Raw genomic sequence first — 20648 nt, forward strand, 5'->3', positions numbered from 1 at the left:
ATGACATCCCATTTTAAATTCTTAGGCATTTATATGAATTTGGTCCCCTTTTGCAGCTGAACTTGCTTGCGGATGCTTGTGATTTTCATGCAGCCCCATTCATTTCTATGGGGTCTGCGTTGCGTGAAAAACACAGAATATAGAACATGCTGCGATTTTCACGCAACGCACAAGTGATGCGTGAAAATCACTGCTCATCTGCACAACCTCATTGAAGTAAATGGGCCCGGATTCAGTGCGGGTGCAATGCGTTCACCTCACGCATTGCACCCGCACGGACATCTCGCCCGTGTGAAAGAGGCCTAACAGTCTTTTCTCCCTGTATACCAGTTTGTTACTCGTTTAGCTTATTGTGCTTGTTTTTGTCTTATGTTTGTACTTAAGTCCTTTTATATGTAGAGCGTGCAGGATCTACGGGTAATGGCACTTTAAAATACGTAATAAGAATTGTAGTGTTTGAATTAGCTTCTGCTTGATTTTAACATACTTTCTCTTCGTCTTTTTAATAAAGTTATTTTTTTTTATGTTTTAAATATATGTTTTGAATGAAAATGTATGGTTTCTTGAAATGTAATTGTTTGAGATGTCTTGAATATTTTAGCTATTTAGTCAGTTTTTTTTTTCTTTTCAAAGTGTACCTTTTTTCACTGATTATTCTTGTCGTAGGTCAAGTAGAATTAATTTTAGGTGTCTGACATGTACTATATGTTCAAATGTTAGTATTTTACAAGACCGTTGGTAACAAGTTTTCTTTTCTGTCCTTATTTCAGGGTTGTTTAATGCATTTGATGAAAACCGTGACAACCACATAGACTTCAAGGAAATATCGTGTGGTTTATCTGCTTGCTGCAGGGGACCCCTAGCTGAGAGACAAAAATGTAACTTTGCATTTTGCTTTCATAAAGGAGAAGCCCTTGTTTCTGGCAAAACCGATGGCTACTGTTGCCTGTTTAGTTTTTCTCTTAGCAATTGAATAGATGTGTAACACAATGGTTGAGCATTTGCCTCCAGGTTCCTTAGCAAATTAGTAGCATAGGAACAGTGTTTTTGTTTCATTTTATATTATACAGTTGCAGAACTGGGCAAACTTGCTATCAAAAAGAACATTTATGGCCAAATCTTGCAATTTAAGATGTCATTTTGAGTTATTCCCTATCTGCAGGGTAGGGAATAACTACTAGATCAGTTGGTGTCCTTCTGCTGGAAAACGTACTGATCATGAAAATAGGGGTTTTGTACTCCGCAGGGCCCCCCTAAACGAACGAAGCAGCGGGTGATGCATGGGCACGGTTGCTATATTCATCTCTATGGGAACTGCCATAAATAGCAGAGTGTCATATTCGGCAATCCCCTAGAGGCAGTGTGCATGCTCAACATGCTGCTCCAGTCATTTTAGGGAACCCTGCAGGGTATGGCCGCCACGTTCCTGTGATCAGTGGTAGGACTCCCACTGATCGAAGAGTTAGCCGCTATCTTGCGAATTAAGGGATACCCCTTTAAGGTACATTTGCAGTATGGCATGTGTTTAGTTTGAAGACAGAACAAACACCAGATAATGTGAGATAAGCCTGAGGTCACATGAAGTTAGTTTGAAATTCGAGTTTATTACCCCTGACCTACAAGCTGCTATATATAGCAAGTACAGATGTTTCAAAATGAACTTTTCCGAAAAGGTTTCATGAGCCAGCAGGGCTGGAAAAGAAGGCCCAGGCCAAAGAACACACGCATTATATGTTTCATCAACGAATGTCTTACATTTTGGTTATCTGAAGTGTTTTCTTCTGTTTGTTTTTTAACCAGTTTGTTTCAAGGTGTTTGACATAGACCGTGATGGTGTTTTGTCTCGTAATGAACTGGAAGAGATGGTTCTTGCACTACTAGAGGTCTGGAAAGATAACCGCACTGATGCCATACCTGTAAGAGCTCTACTTGCATATGTTGTAATTGACTCTGTCATTCAGTGCTTGATATTGTGTTACAGATAGTGCTATTTAGGAGTAATGGTGGCTTTCATGCATAGTCCACCCACTGCCCTTTGTACTCATTTCTAGTTAAAGGGACACTAAAGCCTGAAAAGCAAGGGGAAAAAAAAGCATAACCTGTTACGGAAAGTTTGTTCTTTTACTTTTTTCTGCCTGGACATCTTCAAACTGATACAGAAAGCAGTTTTTGGAGATTTCCTGCGGCCAGAGAAGTTCCTTCTTCCTCCCTGCCTCTCCATCTTCGACTGGAGACAGGCTGTTATCAGTATGCATCTGGAGATTAAAATTAGAGAACAATTTATAAATAGTTGATTTTTTCAGAAATAATGTCATCTTCATAGCTCAGCAGTGGAAGGAACTGTTGTTGTGGCTGTACCATGCTACTAGAACAGTGTTTTACAAAATAACCAAGGCACGTCAACAAAAAACTTTCTTTTGCAGTAAACACAATGATCAAAATTAGAGAACATCAACGACTGTAGCATAGAGAAAGAGTACAACTAGCAATGAGCGAACTTGTGTTTTAAAGTTCGTCTTATAAGGTTCGGGTTATCTAAGAATTCTGTTATGGATTCCACTATAACTTATGGTCTGTGGTAGCGGAATCCATAACGGAATTCTTAGATGACCCGAACCTTATACGATGAAGTTGAAAACACTAGTTCGCTCAACACTAATTACAGCTACATTTTCTGAATGTTACAGCAGTCAACAATTTGAATGACTTCAGCACATCTGCCGCCACAGAGCATTACTCTTCTCTAACACTGCTCTGGTGTGAATTTGGGCCAGTCTTATCCACAGTTTGGTGACTATAGTGGGCTTCTTGGCCATAACTTTATCGCCAAGGATTTTCCAGAGGTTTTCTGTTGGGTTTAGATCAGGACTGTGGGCTGGCCATTTCATTATTTCAGTGTTTTCAGTTTCAAAGAACTGCTTTACCCGTTTTACTGTGTGACAGGTGACATTGTCTGTCTGGCATGAAAATTGCTGGCTGATTGAGGGAAGGAACCACATGTTGATGAAGAAGGTTCTGATAAACATTTGCATTCACTCTGCCATGTAGCTGTATAAGAGGCCCAACTCCTGCTCCCCAAACCCTAACACTTCCTCCTCCACCTTTCAACAACCTCTTTACACACTTAAGGTTCAGTCTTTCCCCAGTTTTATGATGAACATAATGTTTCCCATTGGACTGAAATAAACTTGATTTCATCACTAAAGTGAACTTTGGAGCACTTCACCCCACAACATGCTCCTCAGCAAAGCTTAGTCTAGCCTTTTGATTCTTTTTGCTAAGGACAGGATTGGTCTCTGCAGAGTGGGCTTTCAGTCCAGATGCTCTTAAATGTTGAGACACTGTATGACGAGACAGATCCTTACCCTTTTCAGTCCTGAACTGGCGAGCAATTCTAGCTGCTATGTTAAACCGATTGCCATCGAGATTCTCCGCATTATCCTGTCCTCTCTTGCATTTGTCTTTCTTGGATGACCAGCATTTTTGGGGGACTTGAATGAGTTTGTGATGTTGTAACAAGGCAATATTCTAGAAATCACAGATTTGGAATGACCACCCTATCTTACTATGGCTGATAGGGTGATCCTATTGGCCTTCATCTGGACTACCTGCTGATTAACCAAGATTTCAGTCCCTTTAGAGTGGCTCCCCATCTTGCAAAGTAAGTTAAAACTGAAAAGTTAGGCTGTCAGTTATATAGGGGTTGTCAGATAATTAAGGAAAATAGCGCCAGGTACCAGATTAACACCAATAACTGGTAGGTATCTGAAAGTGTTCTCTAATATTGATCAGTGTTCATTGAAGTTTTTATACTGTGCTTCAGAATATGTGTAACTCATGAAATATGCTTAACATACTGTTCTTTTATTCCTGTTTGAATAATTTCAAATAGGACTATGCAGTGACCTTGACATTGAGGAAATTGTATGTTCTCAAATTTTGAGTGGAAGAGCTTAACTCCAATACATTACACCCAGAGCACAATCAAAGGGCTAGAAACATAGGATAGGTGCACACCTCTGTTTAACTGATCTTGCAGGCTATCCTCATCTACATGCAACTGTTTTTGTCCAGCCGAAAGCTAACATTTCGCCGGAAAGTGGCCGGATCTCAGTCATTGGGCTTCGGGTAGGCTGGATCCAGTGAATTACGGTAGGCTATTGCCTGGCGGATCAGTTAAACAGAGGTGTGAGTCTACCCTTAACGGCTTCTTACAAAACCTCCTTTTGTGTGTGCAGGGATATTAGACAGTACCAGTTCACTGACACTACAGAAAGTGCTACACAGCTTTCCCAGGTGCCCGAATGTCAAGTTTACCTATATAGGTAGGAAGGGTTTCTTACTGTCTGTCTAGGCCAGAGATGCCCAACCTGCGGCCCTCCAGCTGTTGCAAAACTACATCTCCCAGCATGCCTGGACGCCTACAGCCACCAGCCTACTGCAGGGTATGGTGGGAGTTGTAGTTTTGTAGAAAGTATGTATTCGGTGGCTCACCAATTGGGTACAATAAAATGGGTGCACATTTCACTGGACTCACCCGTCCCAAGAAAAGCTAAATTAAATTGAAATGTGGAAGGGCACTCCCTAAATGGGAAAAAATTTATAAAATTGCATAGATATATCCACTTAAACAATGGTGATAAAACAATGAATGATAATAAAATAATAATAAAATATATTGGCACAGCAATATCAAACACCAGACATGAAGGCAAATATCTCATATGTCCACAATCTTATAATACGCTGCCTGATGATTGCACAAGCCTACGAATGCACAACCCGCTAAATGGGATCCAGACGAAAGCTGAATTAAAAGTCCACACTTTCCATAGAAAACAATAGTGTAACTGATAAGTCCAGAAATATATAGTTGTCAGATGGTAAGGTATATTTCACAGACCTGCTAAATTCATATACTGCACGGACCTGCTGTGTCCCATAAACAGAATCCAGATGGTAATAGGTGGACAGCAACAGGTGGTAAGTAGCAGGATCGTGTTAGTATAGTTGGTTAAGGATATAGTTCCCCTCAGTTCAGGTACACAGTATTAGCTAGACAGGGCTAGTATAGTACATTACCGCTCCTGGGTTCTCCGGCTGTATATTGTAGAAGCTCCTTGAAAGTAGGACCCAGGACACTGAGGACAGTCTCCAGGAAGCGGCTGTAGAGTCACGTGGGACGCTACGTCTGACTCTGAAACCATGCGGGACGCCGCGCAAGGTAAAGCCGAACTGAACGCCGTGCTGGGCAGGCTGAAAGAAGGAGCTTCTACAATATACAGCCGGAGAACCCAGGAGCGGTAATGTACTATACTAGCCCTGTCTAGCTAATACCGTGTACCTGAATTGAGGGGAACTCAGGTGGGTATAAATACATCCACTTGTATTTCCACCCTGTAGCTCACATAGACACCACTTGTTGAGAACGCTGTGTCCTTCACATTCAGACCTCCTTGGTCTTCTAGCAGAGTCTGAGTGTGATAGGCTCAACGTTCTCACCAAGCGCTGTGCATGTTGGCTACAAGGTGGAAATAAAAGTGGATGTCTTTTATAAACAGATGGTTAAACTGAATAATTCCTTTTATTAGATTAGTCTTTACCTTTCCATAACCAGAAGGGTTTTCTGAAGGTGCTTTGACAAATATATATACTGGACTGAGTATGCCTTGTTGTTGAAAGTTAAAATATAACTTTTTTTTATTTCTAATAAAATAAGAGACACTAAATAAAGTGAAATTTCTGCACTATTTAGAGCGTAAGCAGGGTATGTAGTCACATATGTGGCCTGATGTTGTTCCTTATATAGAGGGAGGTGGCCTTATTACAGATGAAGGGGCGGGTAGCTCTCTCCCTAAGCACTTTCCCTGTGTCACCTAGTCTGTGACCTCAATGGCTGTAATCGGGGCACCCGCCCGGAGAATGACGACCCCCAGCCTCTGGAACCTCGGGCCTGTGCTAAAGTTCCCTATACGCTTACCTCCCTAGTAGATCTGTTCCATCATCCAGTAGCAGGTCCATCTACCTTAGACCTTTACTAAAAAAACGGATCATATGCTTTGAGAAATAGTTCACAAACTAACACCTGGCAGTAGTGCACATCCATCTGCATTACTATTATTGGCCCTAATAACTCTATTTTTTCCGTTGTTTTATTGCATGCTTGCAGTGGATGCGTTTGCTTACCAATATTCTTAACTTTTTCTAGGAATTACACTTGAATCTTTCTGACATCATAGACAATATATTAAAAACTCATGACACAACCAAGGTAAGAGGTCTTCTCCTGCAGCAATGTAACACAAGTTAACTAGCGTGTTTCCGTATCAGTTTCCAACTAGAGTCTCTTTTGCCTTTGCAGTGACAGCCGCTTGGTTTCAGAGGTCACATAATGGGTCAAATGCAGATCTCCTGGTTACATATGTTAAAATGAATACATATTTAGGAGGTACATTGGCTAATTATTAATGGGTCCTCTTACAGAGACAAATTTCTGTCCTTTAGCAATAGCCAAATGATGATACAGCTTATGATCAGCGCTTTGTCAGTGCCATTTTTATTTAGCAATCATTGTGAGTATGGGGGCCAAAGATAGTTTAAGGCGTTGTCTGGCCTTGGAGCTGACGACCACTGGGGTCCTCCGCTGTTCCCTTGAACACAAATTTCTACACTTGCCTCTCTGCGCTCCAGCCGTGGCTCCATTCCGGGCACTTTCAGTAGGCGCAGCATCAGGAAGCAGTTTGCTTCCATGACCAATGCCGCCAATCCTCAGCGGTCACAGTGGGTTGAACACCACATTACAGCAGTGATGTACCGATCAAGCTGCTGTAACCACTGAGGCCTGTGATTGGCCACAGCTGTCATGGGACCAAGCTGCCTCTTGCTTGGACTCAAAGCAGCCGGGGACAGAGGAACAGCGGCACCATGGAAAAGTAAGGATTTTTTTTGTTTAGCAGGACAGAGGAGGGCCTAAAGGTTTTTCAGCTCCAAGGCTGGATAACCCTTTTAATACTATAGTTCAGATATCGGCAACCTTCTGCACTCCAGCTGTTGGGAAACTACAATTCCCAGCATGCTCCATTCATTTCTGTGAGAGTTCTGAGAAGAGCAGAGGAGAAGTATGCACGCTGGGAGTTGTAGTTTCACAACAGCTGGAGTGCCACAGGTTGCCTACCCCTGCTATAGTTCATCTCCAAACAGTTTTCACTTGCCAGAAGCACATCCCCCATTTACAGGACAATGTGCTGCGACAAAGAAAATATTTTTTTTTTGCTACATAAAAGATACGATCACCTGAAGAAAAAAAAAAAGCTCTTGCTTGTCGAATTATCGATGGCACATTTACGTTGGTCAATGTTATCATCGCCTATGTTAAAGGACCCTCAACTTACTGGGAGAAACTGCACCATGCACAAAACAGTTGTGTTCACGGCAGTGCAGCCAACAGAAATAGCTGTGGTGAGCGTCAATCTGCCCGATCGTCTGTTCTCATGATATAAATACCTCTACCAATAACAGCACATATACCCTTGGCCGAGCGTGCATGTGAAAAAACAAATCTTCATGATTAAGATGGTGGCCAAAGGAGCCTCTTGTAAATACTGATCTGAAAGAAACTCGGTTATTATGCATTTAGTTATATTTTTTCTAACTATTGTAATAGATGTAAATCGCTTTCTTTGTCTTTGCTGTGCAGTGCCCATAAGCCTAACCAGATCTACTGCGTTTCAGAATAAAACTTTGCAAAGTCCAGGAGGTTGAATACATTAATAGGCCATTGGCATTTCTAAAAAAGGACTTGTTACCTCTCCTGACTAAATAATTTTATGACCCATATGGTAATTATTTAGGAGGACATTTTCATGTATGTTCCATTCCTCATTTATTGCTACTAGAAGCCTAATAATGGATCTACAACTGGGCGCTACCAGTTGGGGGTACCTTCCTTCACAGTCTCACGTGGACAGTGTTAGAACACCCCCACACTGGTGCCACCCAGATGTGTATTCATTAATAAACTTCTAGTAGCAATAGCTGAGGAACAATATAGCGTTATGAGAAAACATGCTCCAGAATAGTTATTTCATGGGGAATAAAATGATATAGTAAAACAGACAAGTCAAGTATGGTGACAGGTCCTCGGGCACCACAGTTTTATGCTGTAAATATGTTTTTTAGACCCTCTGCGTGTTTAATAAGATATTTCATGATATTCATTTGCACTTTTCTACAGAATGGGCATCTCACCCTGGAAGATTACCAGATATGGAGTGTTAAAAGTGCTCTTGCCAATGAGTTTTTAAATCTTCTGTTCCAGGTAAGCATTGTGATCATGTAAAAAATAATGAAGTGGTCTCATTCTATTTCACCAGATGGGTTTTTACCCTTTACGTATGAGAAAAACGGTCCAAGAGATATTTCACGGAGCGTTAGATAATTTACAGTAGTGTTGTATCAGGTATACTTTTATTTATATCAGTCTCTAACCCCATGGAAGCGCCCTGTATGTTAATGTGCTCTGTCACAAGCATGCTGATAAGGCCTCTTTACATGGGCCGACTGTGCAGGCAATTATCGAGAAGGAGTTTTCGTTCCCGATAATTGCCTGCTCGTCAGAGGTGAAAGCTGCATTTACATGCAGCAATCATTTCCTCTGCATGGGAATGAGCGATCACTACTGCGATCATTCATTTCCTTACAGCTTCATTGTTTCTAGGCATCAGATTCCTGTTTACACAGAATGATCAACTGCCCAGTTTGGTGTCCGTATCAAGGATGTTTTCACCCGATGAATGAGCATTTGCTCGTTTATTGCGTGACCGGTAGAACCTTTACACAGGGGTTATCAGAAATGAGCGTTTCTAGGAGGCTGATGTGAAGGGGCCGTTAGTGTTTTTTATTTTTTATAGTACTGTATTACTGTGTACAATAGATTATTTTAAAGTATAGTGAGCTGTGTTCCCTAAAGTTAATAATAATTAAAAAAAGAAGTGTCACGTCTAGGAAAGAAAGCGCATAGCGTTTGTTTAACTAGTCGAGTACCTTTTTTATTTATTTTTATTTGCTTTATTGAACACATAAAGTCAAAAACAATGTCTTTCAGGTTCGAACATAACCTTTATAATGTACATCAGCATAATAAAACTAAGTTGTATAAGAAAAAATAAACAGGAAATAAATAAACATTCAACACCTGGGCCGTCGGGAGATTCATTCCTATCTCTAGACGGATGGACCACATCGCAAGAATAGTGGTAGCAATGATAACAGAGGTGATACATCTAGATCTGTTGATTCCCATCTCTTCTATCCGGTTAAACATTACAAGTGTCTAGTCTGTTCCGCTTGCAATGCCTCTGTCAATCTGCGAGCAGAGTAAAGTGTTTGTGTAGATGAACACCATACACCCCACACCTTTTGGATTTTAGGTATACAGCCTCTGTATTTGAACACTATATTCTCATACGGGATCACAGTGTTGACCAATAGTTTCCATTGTGTTAGTGTTGGTGCTCTGTCTCCCATCCATCTAATGGCTATCGCCTTTCGTGCCAAAAATAGGGTTTCTCTCAAAAATACCCTGGTATGATGGGAGTATAGGATCTCGTCAAGAATACCAAAGAGACAAACCTTGGGATGAAGTGGTACTGTACACCTCAACAGGTCTGTGAGTAGAGTCACCACCTCCATATATAAGATGCCAAAAATCAGCATTTTCTGATGCACATCTATGGCACCTGGAGTGGGCAAGCCTGCCCATCCTGGGCAGCCTGAGTGGGGATAAATAGCTCTGATGTATTATGCATAGTTGTATGAATTTATTGTTTATGGCTGGCGATACTAGTGTGGGAGATTCTAGAATTTCCTCATTGTCTTCATCAGACAAATCTGGGATTACTATCCTCCATTCTGACAGTGCCTGCATCGGGGTACCTTTTAGTTTGACACACAGGAGATGGGTGTAAAGTGCCGATATAAAGCCACGTGGGCCTTGAGAGCGTATGACTCTAATCATCGGAAATGTGGACAATAGGACTGGGGTATCACGATAGTGTGTTTGCATAGCATGTCGAATTTGCAGAAACCTATAAAATGCATTTCTGGGTAACTTGTGTCTGCGACTCAGAGACTCAAAATCATTAAAGATGTTATCGTTGTACAAGTCCCTCAGAGTGACAACCCCTCGCTCCTTCCAAAATGCACCGTCCTGCAGTAACATCAGATCAGGAAACATGGGGTTATCCCAGACCGGCGTCTCCACCAGATCAGACCCAACTTTATGTAAGTGTTTACACGCCGACCATACTTGAACAGCCACCCTATGAATAGGTAGCAGCCTACGAGGAAACAATTTAGGTTGTTCTAGAACTGGCCATAGAGTATTGAGATCTAGGTATTTAGCAAGATGACGCTCTTGTCTGCAGAGTGCCAGTTGGTAATAACCAGGACTTTATATTTCTCAGTTGCCCAGCTAGGTAATATAGGTATATATCTGGTAAAGACATGCCACCTTCCTTCTTAGGACGCGCCAAGTTTAGTATAGACAACTTCGGTCTATTTGTACCCCAAATGAAAGGTGACATTAAGGATGCGAGTTTCTGAAAGAATGTCTTTGGGACCACATAGGGGGCGGGTTGCAATATATACAGGCATTTGGGTAGGATAATTAATTTTATTCAATGAATTCTCCCAGATACTGAGAGTGGTAGCCCTCGCCATACGCAGTATTCTAGGAGAGGGTGAATATTCAATATGTGGAAGGAGGTGGCATCCTTGGTTTTATATATATATATATATATATATATATATATATATACCCTAGGTACCACGGGTAGTTCTCCCTGGGGGAATGCATCGTCTAGTGAGTATAGGGGACACAGTTAATCCTCAGTCCAGAATACTGGCTAAATGCTTCAATTATAGAGATTGCTCTGGGGAGTGTGGATTCTGTCTGAGACATAAAGAACACCATGTCATCAGCATATAAGCCGACCCTATCCTCCTGCTCTCCTATGCAGATTCCATGAAATTGTGGGTCTATTCTGACTCGCATAGCCAACGGCTCTATGGCCAAGGCCAATTAGTCGAGTACCTTTTTCATTTACCAATTGAGGGTAATTGTGATTTGGTTTGCTGGTTTATTCATGTATAGCATGATGCTGCAATACTCTGAGGATATAAAGTCATGTGTTTTCTTAAAGGGGTTGTCTCACTTCAGTAAGTGGCATTTATTCTGTAGAGAAAATATAATACAAGGCACTTACGAATGTATTGGGATTGTCCATATTGCCTCCTTTGCTGGCTTCATTCATTTTCCCGTCACATTATACACTGCTCGTCTCCATGGTTCCGACCACCCTGTAATCCAGCAGCGGTGGCCGTGCTTGCACACTGCAGGACACGCATGCACAACAACTCCCATCTCGACTACCTCGAATGTGCACTGCAGCGGTGACCATAACCCCCTGGATATGAGCAGTGTATAATGTGAAAGAAAAATGAATCCAGCCAGGGAAGGAGGCAATATGGACAATCACAATACATTAGTAAGTGGTATTAACTTTCTCTACATGATAAATGCTATTAGCTGAAGTGAGACAACCCCTTTAAGATGTCAGCTACATTTTTTTTTACCACAGGGTAATATTTATCCAAACTGATGCCAGATGTGTGCTGACATAAGATGCTACAAATGTATTAAGTGTGAAGTACCCTGTGCTAGTCTGTGCGCCAGAGAAAAGCAAATTGACACTGACTGGAGAGTGATGTAAAATTGAAAAGTCATGATTTTTGTGCTGAAATAGCAGTTTTTGTACATCAGGAAACGGCCATACAGCCTTTTATAAATCCCTCCCACCAAAATTTTTAAATGATTAGGGTCCATTCACACCTCCGTAGTGCTTGCGAATCCAGCCGGCACCCCCATAGAAATGCCTATTCTTGTTCGCAAATGCGGACAAGAATAGGACATGTTCTATTTTTTTTTCTGGAGCCGCGCATTGGAAGGTCGGCGGCGTGCTCCGGAAATGCGGATGCGGACCCATTCATACACTACCCCATAGAGAATGAATGGGTCTGCACCCGTTCCGCAATTTGCAGAACGGATGAGGACCCATTATTACGAACGTGTGAATGGAGCCTAAGGGCAAATTTAGGCAATATATGTAGATGATGAAACCTCTTGTGCCACGCCTTAATCTCTCTCATCCCTGACTGTCGGCGTAGAACTGGCACATGAAAGAGCAGCTGGGTTTCCGTCACCGGTTAATCGGTCATCTCATTATATACCACTGGAAATGTTCTGAAGCCGGAGAAAGTCTGAAAAAGGAGCCGAAATCAATCAGTCACACACTATTACCCGTAGTCAGTTCGATTAAACAGATGACAGTGAAAGAGTAGGCATTAGGAGAGTGAGTGATGAAAATTGCCCTTTTTTTGGCCGCTCGTACATATTCCGAACTCTGCAAGGTGCTTCTCATGCTGATGAATGAGAGACCAGGCTTATCTTTTGCTCCATTCATTCTTTTGACATTAACATTGTTTCAGCTCAGATTATGATGGCAGTTAGTTGGGTCTTTTTCTTACTTTCTGTTTGAGAGTCCACATTCCTGAAAACATCAGGGTGGTGGTCAGCTCCGGATCAGTGTAGTGTACAGATCTGGACATTCCCATCCTACAGTTTGCATGCATTTCTGGCCAAGTGCAAACTATATGCTAGTAAGAAGGGACAAAGCCTTACTATGTGAGAGATTTTATGTTGAAATATAGCTTTTTTATATATTTAAAAGGCATCTGTCAGCAGATTTGTACCTAGGACACTGGCTGACCTGTTACGTGTGCGCTTGGCAGCTGAAGACATCTGTGTTGGTCCCGTGTTCCTATGTGCCCGCATTGCTGAGAAAAATGCATTGCAATTGCCATTACACCTAGAGGCTCTGCTCTCTCTGCTACTACCATGCCCTCTCCGCTTTGATTGACTTTCAGAGAAATCAGAGCCAGGCATGATCATGTTTACACTGCCTGGCCCTCAATCAAAGTGCAGAGGACATGATAGTTGTAGAGAGAAGTGTAACGGCACCGCCCACATTGCTCCTAGGGGCTCATTTGCATATATTAAAACTTGAGTTTTCTCAGCAATGCGTGCACATATCAACACGGGACCAACACAGATGCCTTCAGGTGCCAAGTGCACATGTAACAGGTCAACCAGTGTCACAGGTACAAAACTGCTGACAGATGCCCTTTAATAATACATTATACTAGTATTTGAATCACAGTTTAATTTGCACAATGCTGAGTTATTAGAAAGTTCCCTTGACAATTAGCTGATCACAAAGTGTTCCACTGCAGGGACCCCATCCAGCAGCTGTAATCTGAGCGGAAACCTGTCAGCAATTGTTCAGTTTCCCGGCAGTGCCATCACGGGGAAAATTAGACATCACACTGTGCACGTTCAAATCAGTTTTTTTTTTAACCGAAGCGATGATGGATTTATAATCCAGAACACGCAAGCTGTTAAGACTACCCTGTGACTCAAGCTTGAGTTTATAACTTTGGCTAATACAGACTGATATTTTAATTGGATCCTTCCTGATCTCTGGACCTTATTCACAGTGAGGTGTCTGTGTAATGATCCCTTTAGACAGGACTATTATCGGGCTTCTTCACACAGTTTTGGTCCTTTTTTTTTAGGCCAAAAATTTCTAACTTAGGCCTCATGCACACAACCGCTTTGATCCGCATCCGAGCCGCAGTTTTTGCGGCTTGGATGTGGACCCATTCAATTCAATGTGGCCGCAAAAGATGCGGACAGCACTCCGTATGCTGTCCGCTCCCATCGCTCCGTTCCGTCGTCCGCACAAAAAATATAACCTGTCCTATTCTGGTCTGTTTTGTGGACAAGAATAGGCAGTTAAATCAATGACCTTCCGGAACGCAAAACACAACGGTCGTGTACATGAGGCCTGTACAGATGTATTATGCCAGGATTTAGCTGAGCAGAGTGGCTCTTGTCTGTGCTCCCCTTAAGCTTGGTTATATACTGGCACAGCACATCGGTGCCCTGTGCCCTGTACAGATGTATTATGCCAGGATTTAGCTGAGCGGAGTGGCTCCTGTCTGAGCTCCACTTAAGCTTGGTTATATACTGGCACAGCACACCGGTGCCCTGTGCCCTGTACAGATGTATTATGCCAGGATTTAGCTGAGCGGAGTGGCTCCTGTCTGTGCTCCCCTTAAGCTTGGTTATATACTGGCACAGCACATCGGTGCCCTGTACCTTGTACAGATGTATTATGCCAGGATTTAGCTGAGCGGATCGGCTCGTGTCTGTGCTACCCTTAAGCTTGGTTATTTACTGGCACAGCACATCGGTGCCCTGTACCCTGTACAGATGTATTATGCCAGGATTTAGCTGAGCGGATCGGCTCGTGTCTGTGCTACCCTTAAGCTTGGTTATTTACTGGCACAGCACATCGGTGCCCTGTGCCCTGTACAGATGTATTATGCCAGGATTTAGCTGAGCGGAGTGGTTCCCGTCTGAGCTCCCCTTAAGCTTGGTTATATACTGGCACAGCACATCGGTGCCCTGTGCCCTGTACAGATGTATTATGCCAGGATTTAGCTGAGCGGAGTGGCTCCTGTCTGAGCTCCCCTTAAGCTTGGTTATATACTGGCACAGCACATCGGTGCCCTGTGCCCTGTACAGATGTATTATGCCAGGATTTAGCTGAGCGGAGTGGCTCCCGTCTGAGCTCCCCTTAAGCTTGGTTATATACTGGCACAGCACATCGGTGCCCTGTGCCCTGTACAGATGTATTATGGCAGGATTTAGCTGAGCGGAGTGGCTCCTGTCTGAGCTCCCCTTAAGCTTGGTTATATACTGGCACAGCACATCGGTGCTCTGTGCCCTGTACAGATGTATTATGCCAGGATTTAGCTGAGCGGATCGGCTCGTGTCTGAGCTCCCCTTAAGCTTGGTTATATACTGGCACAGCACATCGGTGCCCTGTGCCCTGTACAGATGTATTATGCCAGGATTTAGCTGAGCGGAGTGGCTCGTGTCTGTGCTACCCTTAAGCTTGGTTATTTACTGGCACAGCACATCGGTGCCCTGTGCCCTGTACAGATGTATTATGCCAGGATTTAGCTGAGCGGAGTGGCTCCCGTCTGAGCTCCCCTTAAGCTTGGTTATATACTGGCACAGCACATCGGTGCCCTGTGCCCTGTACAGATGTATTATGCCAGGATTTAGCTGAGCGGAGTGGCTCCTGTCTGAGCTCCCCTTAAGCTTGGTTATATACTGGCACAGCACATCGGTGCCCTGTGCCCTGTACAGATGTATTATGCCAGGATTTAGCTGAGCGGAGTGGCTCCCGTCTGAGCTCCCCTTAAGCTTGGTTATATACTGGCACAGCACATCGGTGCCCTGTACAGATGTATTATGCCAGGATTTAGCTGAGCGGAGTGGCTCCTGTCTGAGCTCCCCTTAAGCTTGGTTATATACTGGCACAGCACATCGGTGCTCTGTGCCCTGTACAGATGTATTATGCCAGGATTTAGCTGAGCGGAGTGGCTCCTGTCTGAGCTCCACTTAAGCTTGGTTATATACTGGCACAGCACATCGGTGCCCTGTACAGATGTATTATGCCAGGATTTAGCTGAGCGGATCGGCTCGTGTCTGTGCTACCCTTAAGCTTGGTTATTTACTGGCACAGCACATCGGTGCCCTGTGCCCTGTACAGATGTATTATGCCAGGATTTAGCTGAGCGGATCGGCTCGTGTCTGTGCTACCCTTAAGCTTGGTTATTTACTGGCACAGCACATCGGTGCCCGGTGCCCTGTGCCCTGTACAGATGTATTATGCCAGGATTTAGCTGAGTGGAGTGGCTCCTGTCTGTGCTCCCCTTAAGCTTGGTTATATACTGGCACAGCACATCGGTGCCCTGTACAGATGTATTATGCCAGGATTTAGCTGAGCGGATCGGCTCGTGTCTGTGCTACCCTTAAGCTTGGTTATTTACTGGCACAGCACATCGGTGCCCTGTGCCCTGTACAGATGTATTATGCCAGGATTTAGCTGAGCGGATCGGCTCGTGTCTGTGCTACCCTTAAGCTTGGTTATTTACTGGCACAGCACATCGGTGCCCTGTGCCCTGTACAGATGTATTATGCCAGGATTTAGCTGAGCAGAGTGGCTCCTGTCTGTGCTCCCCTTAAGCTTGGTTATATACTGGCACAGCTCATCGGTGCCCTGTACAGATGTATTATGCCAGGATTTAGCTGAGCGGATCGGCTCGTGTCTGTGCTACCCTTAAGCTTGGTTATTTACTGGCACAGCACATCGGTGCCCTGTGCCCTGTACAGATGTATTATGCCAGGATTTAGCTGAGCGGATCGGCTCGTGTCTGTGCTACCCTTAAGCTTGGTTATTTACTGGCACAGCACATCGGTGCCCTGTGCCCTGTACAGATGTATTATGCCAGGATTTAGCTGAGCGGAGTGGCTCCTGTCTGTGCTCCCCTTAAGCTTGGTTATATACTGGCACAGCACATCGGTGCCCTGTGCCCTGTACAGATGTATTATGCCAGGATTTAGCTGAGCGGAGTGGCTCCTGTCTGTGCTCCCCTTAAGCTTGGTTATATACTGGCACAGCACATCGGTGCCCTGTACAGATGTATTATGCCAGGATTTAGCTGAGCGGAGTGGCTCCTGTCTGTGCTCCCCTAAAGCTTGGTTATATACTGGCACAGCACATCGGTGCCCTGTACAGATGTATTATGCCAGGATTTAGCGGAGTGGTTCCTGTCTGAGCTCCAGTATAGAAGTCTCAGAAAACCCCTTTAACAATACAGAGCAGCTGTAGAATGCTGTTCTGTGATACATCAGCGTGGTCTCCAGCCCCTCGCTTCTACTGGATGAACCTTTAAGCTGTTTTATGACCAAATCAAGGCCAGAAATGTGTCCTCATAAAATGACATTATTTTAAAAAAAAATTGGATATTTTTAGAGAACTTTTGGTGATGTTATTTTTAAGTTTTCATGTCAACATCTATATTTAAATAAAAACCATAAAATCCTGCAGTTTTCGCACTGGCCAATAAGCCAAATAATAGGCACCACTTCTTGGTCTGTATAGATCACTTTACTGCAGTTATTTGCTTATCTATACACAGAGGTAATATTACTACAGGCAGGATTAGGCCTCATGCACACGACAGTGTTTTTTCACTGTCAGTGATTTGGCTTCAGTGGTCCGTGTCCGATTTTGCTTCAGTTGTGTTTCCTTGTGTCTTCCTTTTTGTTTTTGTCTGACGGGGAAAAAAAGGAAGGTTAATGAAAAGTGTAATTTTATTGCACCAAGGTCTTGTAGAAAAAAACGGACACAGACGCGGACACAGATGACATACCAGTTGTGCATCCGTTTTTTGGACTGACCCATTGACCTCAATGGGTCCGTCCTCCGTTTTCCACTGACGAGAATAGGACAGGTTAAATTTTTGGACGGACTGGAATCACGGATCACGGACGCGGAGAAAAAACGGAGCACTATCATTTTTTTTTCACAGGTCCATAGAAATGAACTTGACCTCCGCTAAACTGTGAAAAATGACGGAACGGACGCGGATGCACACAACGGTCGTGTGCATGAGGCCTTAGAATGAGAGATGAAGGCTGTATTATACAACCCGATGAGCCAGACAATCTCTCATCGGGCTGTGTAATACATCCTTCATCTCTCAGGTTTTCCATACTTTAATCTTTCCAAAAAGTAAGAAAACCACTCCTTGCATTTCTCTGAAATGGTAGCTATCTCGGTCATTGTGTAACAGAAGCAATATCTTACGTTCATCATCCATATGTATACTTTAATATCCTGGAATACATTCTTTTAGTAAGGTAAGCTGTGCTGCTTGCCACTGGTCAACCCATAAATTATCTTCAGACAGAGTTTATTATTAACGAGCAATATGATATCGTAAACTGTATTGAAACAGCACTTGGAAATGATAATTTTTATATTAACCCCACACAGACAGTGGTTTGTTCTAAGGCATACCGCGTAGATATTACCTTGCTTGTTTTACCCTTCCCCAATATAGGTTTACATCAAAATCATTATTATATTTGTTTAGGTATCACTTTTCCATCCTGCTCTTCTGTCCAAGCAGAGCTTTAGCAGTAACTTTCCCAACACTTTGACAAAGGCCATATAAACTCAGTAATACTTAAGCCCCGCTGGCTAAAGGAAAGCTTCTTATAAAGTGGAACGATGGTCTGATATATCGGTCTTTGTCAGTGTCAAATGATCCAAGAATCAATCATCTGGGCAATGCAGTCATTCATTGTGCGTGAAAAAAGTCAAGTCCGCTTTATATAATGTGACGCTCTCTGTGCTCGTGCTAGTTTACGGCTTTTAATGTGGAATTCAATATAAATGCTGTAGGAAACTAATTGTGAGAAACGAGAAGGCTGTGCTTTATTGATAAAAGGAGAGAATCATTGACTTATAGACATTTATATACTTTTCATTATCTGTGATTCTTGATGCAGGTAAGGCCATTGTCCAGACTCATGTGGTGTTTGGCGGTTTTACGTGTACAATAGCGCATTAGCAGATGAATTTATTCTTGCAATGTGCTAGTGTCCTGTGCCTTTTTATTTATTATTATGTTACATCTGGCAGGCTCTTGCTTTGGTGGGTTTCTGCTTTGATGGCAAAAACCCAAAATCCAACCACATGTGGCTATTGTACACAGTAAAGATAATGAAGTGTTTTAATGTTGTCAATTTTTTTCTTATGTGAAACTGGACAGAAAATAATTTTTTTTCCTAAGGATCGATCAATTCTAAGGATAGATCATCAATTCTTAAATGGTCAATTTACAGTCCAAAAATGTTGCATAAATCAATAGTAAAGGTGAATATAAGGAACTTGTAATATATCTCATCAGAGAAAATGCCTTTTTCTCCCTCTAGCAGCTCACTCCTTGCCACAGACTTCTATGCATAGTGTGTGTATGTCTTTCTCTCACTGCAGCTCATTCTTCCTACCACCTCCCCCTTTCCATAGTCTTCTATGCGCACCATATAATCTGATCATCTGTTTTCTCTCTCAAGACATTCAGCAGAGAATGTTGTTTTTAGATGGGGGAGAAAGACATTTTTCTCTGATAAGATATAATTACAAAGTTTCTAATAATCTTCTAATAATCCTGTACTATTAATGTATGCAACATTACCATTTGTCTCCCAGAAAAGCCCTTTAAGCCAAAAACTTCAAATTCAGCTTTAGGTTCACTACCTGCTCCCAAAGTGCTCCCTGGCAGTATTAAAGGGGTATTCCACCTGCTCCCCGACAATCCATTCCAGTATACTGGTCTGGCTCCTTCTGGTCCCTGGCCTGTAAACTTCTGGACAGGGCCTCAGCAGTGCCATTTCCCCAATGACATGCCAAGCAGTGACATGCTGCTTTGGGGACACGTCATCGCTGAGGCCAGTGATTGGTTGCAGCAGAGCAAGTGACCACTTCTGGAAGTTTACACGCTGGGAATGGAAGTACCTTTGCAAGACTCAGCTCTGGAACGGAGTGAGTGATTATTCAGTTACAGCGCTGTCCTGGCCACATTTGAAATTGGGGTACAAGCTGGAATACAGCTTTAAGTTTCTCCCTCCTAGTGAGTGGTGGTAGTCATAGGTCAACTGGAAATCTATATAGGATATGACTTGTACACATGTACTTGTTCTTTGGATAAAAGTTGAGTTTGCTCTACTAATATTATTTCTATTATTCACTTCAGCCTTTATATGAAGATCTACATTGTAACGTCCTCTTTATTTTTTATTTTTTAGGTTTGCCACATAGTTTTGGGTTTACGACCAGCCACTCCAGAAGAAGAAGGGCAGATCATTAGGTACAACATATTTATTGAAATTTTTTTATTTATTTTTTGCATGGTTTGCGTCAGATTTTGTTTTACAACCTAATATTATAACATATATTATTTTTATTTGCAGGGGATGGTTGGAAAGAGAGAGTCGGCATGGCCTTCAATTTGGGCACAATTGGTTTCTCATATCTATGCAGTGGTGGCAGCAGTGGAAAGAATATGTCAAATATGTAAGCTTTTATTACAGGTTTATGGCACTCAGGATATAGATGTCTATTTGCATGATTCCTGTAGACATTAATTCTGTTTTTGCAACTTGATAATCAATAATAGCACAATTTAGTCTTCACAATGGAAAATAGCATTGAAGCTCCTTGCTCAAAAAGATGGATTTATAACTGGTGAGAACCGTATTCGTACATGTATATGTTTTGATGGAGGCAGGCGGAGTAACTCTAAGTCTGGGATAAGATGGGAATCACTCGGTTCCCCATTTTCAGCTTGCTTGTTCACTAATGTACGTCACACTACTTGCCCTGACCTTTACTTGTAAAACTTTTTTACCATTTATTTCTCTTAATACTTGTCACAAGTAAATTTGTGTTTCCATTACATGTTTAAACTACTACTAAACTACTACAAGATGTTCGTTTAATTTAGAATGCTGAATGGTGACCTAATTAGAGGAATCGTGTGGCTCATCCGATGGACTAGTGAAAATGTGTTTTGACAGATGAGTGTAACAGTTTTTCTTTCCG

The 20648-nt window shown here is 42.7% G+C and overlaps 1 protein-coding gene across 1 annotated transcript in view; it reads left to right on the forward strand.

Annotated features, from left to right (window-relative positions):
• USP32 (ubiquitin specific peptidase 32) overlaps positions 1-20648 on the forward strand; it is a 167202-nt gene that overhangs the window by 57993 nt on the left and 88561 nt on the right. The window contains 6 exon segments of the mRNA XM_040422276.1: positions 771-878; positions 1801-1916; positions 6209-6271; positions 8234-8317; positions 19853-19914; positions 20018-20120. Of these exon segments, the coding sequence (XP_040278210.1) occupies positions 771-878; positions 1801-1916; positions 6209-6271; positions 8234-8317; positions 19853-19914; positions 20018-20120 (536 nt within the window).

Source organism: Bufo bufo, chromosome 3, assembly GCF_905171765.1.
Source record: "Bufo bufo chromosome 3, aBufBuf1.1, whole genome shotgun sequence".
NCBI classification, from domain to species: Eukaryota; Metazoa; Chordata; class Amphibia; order Anura; family Bufonidae; genus Bufo; species Bufo bufo.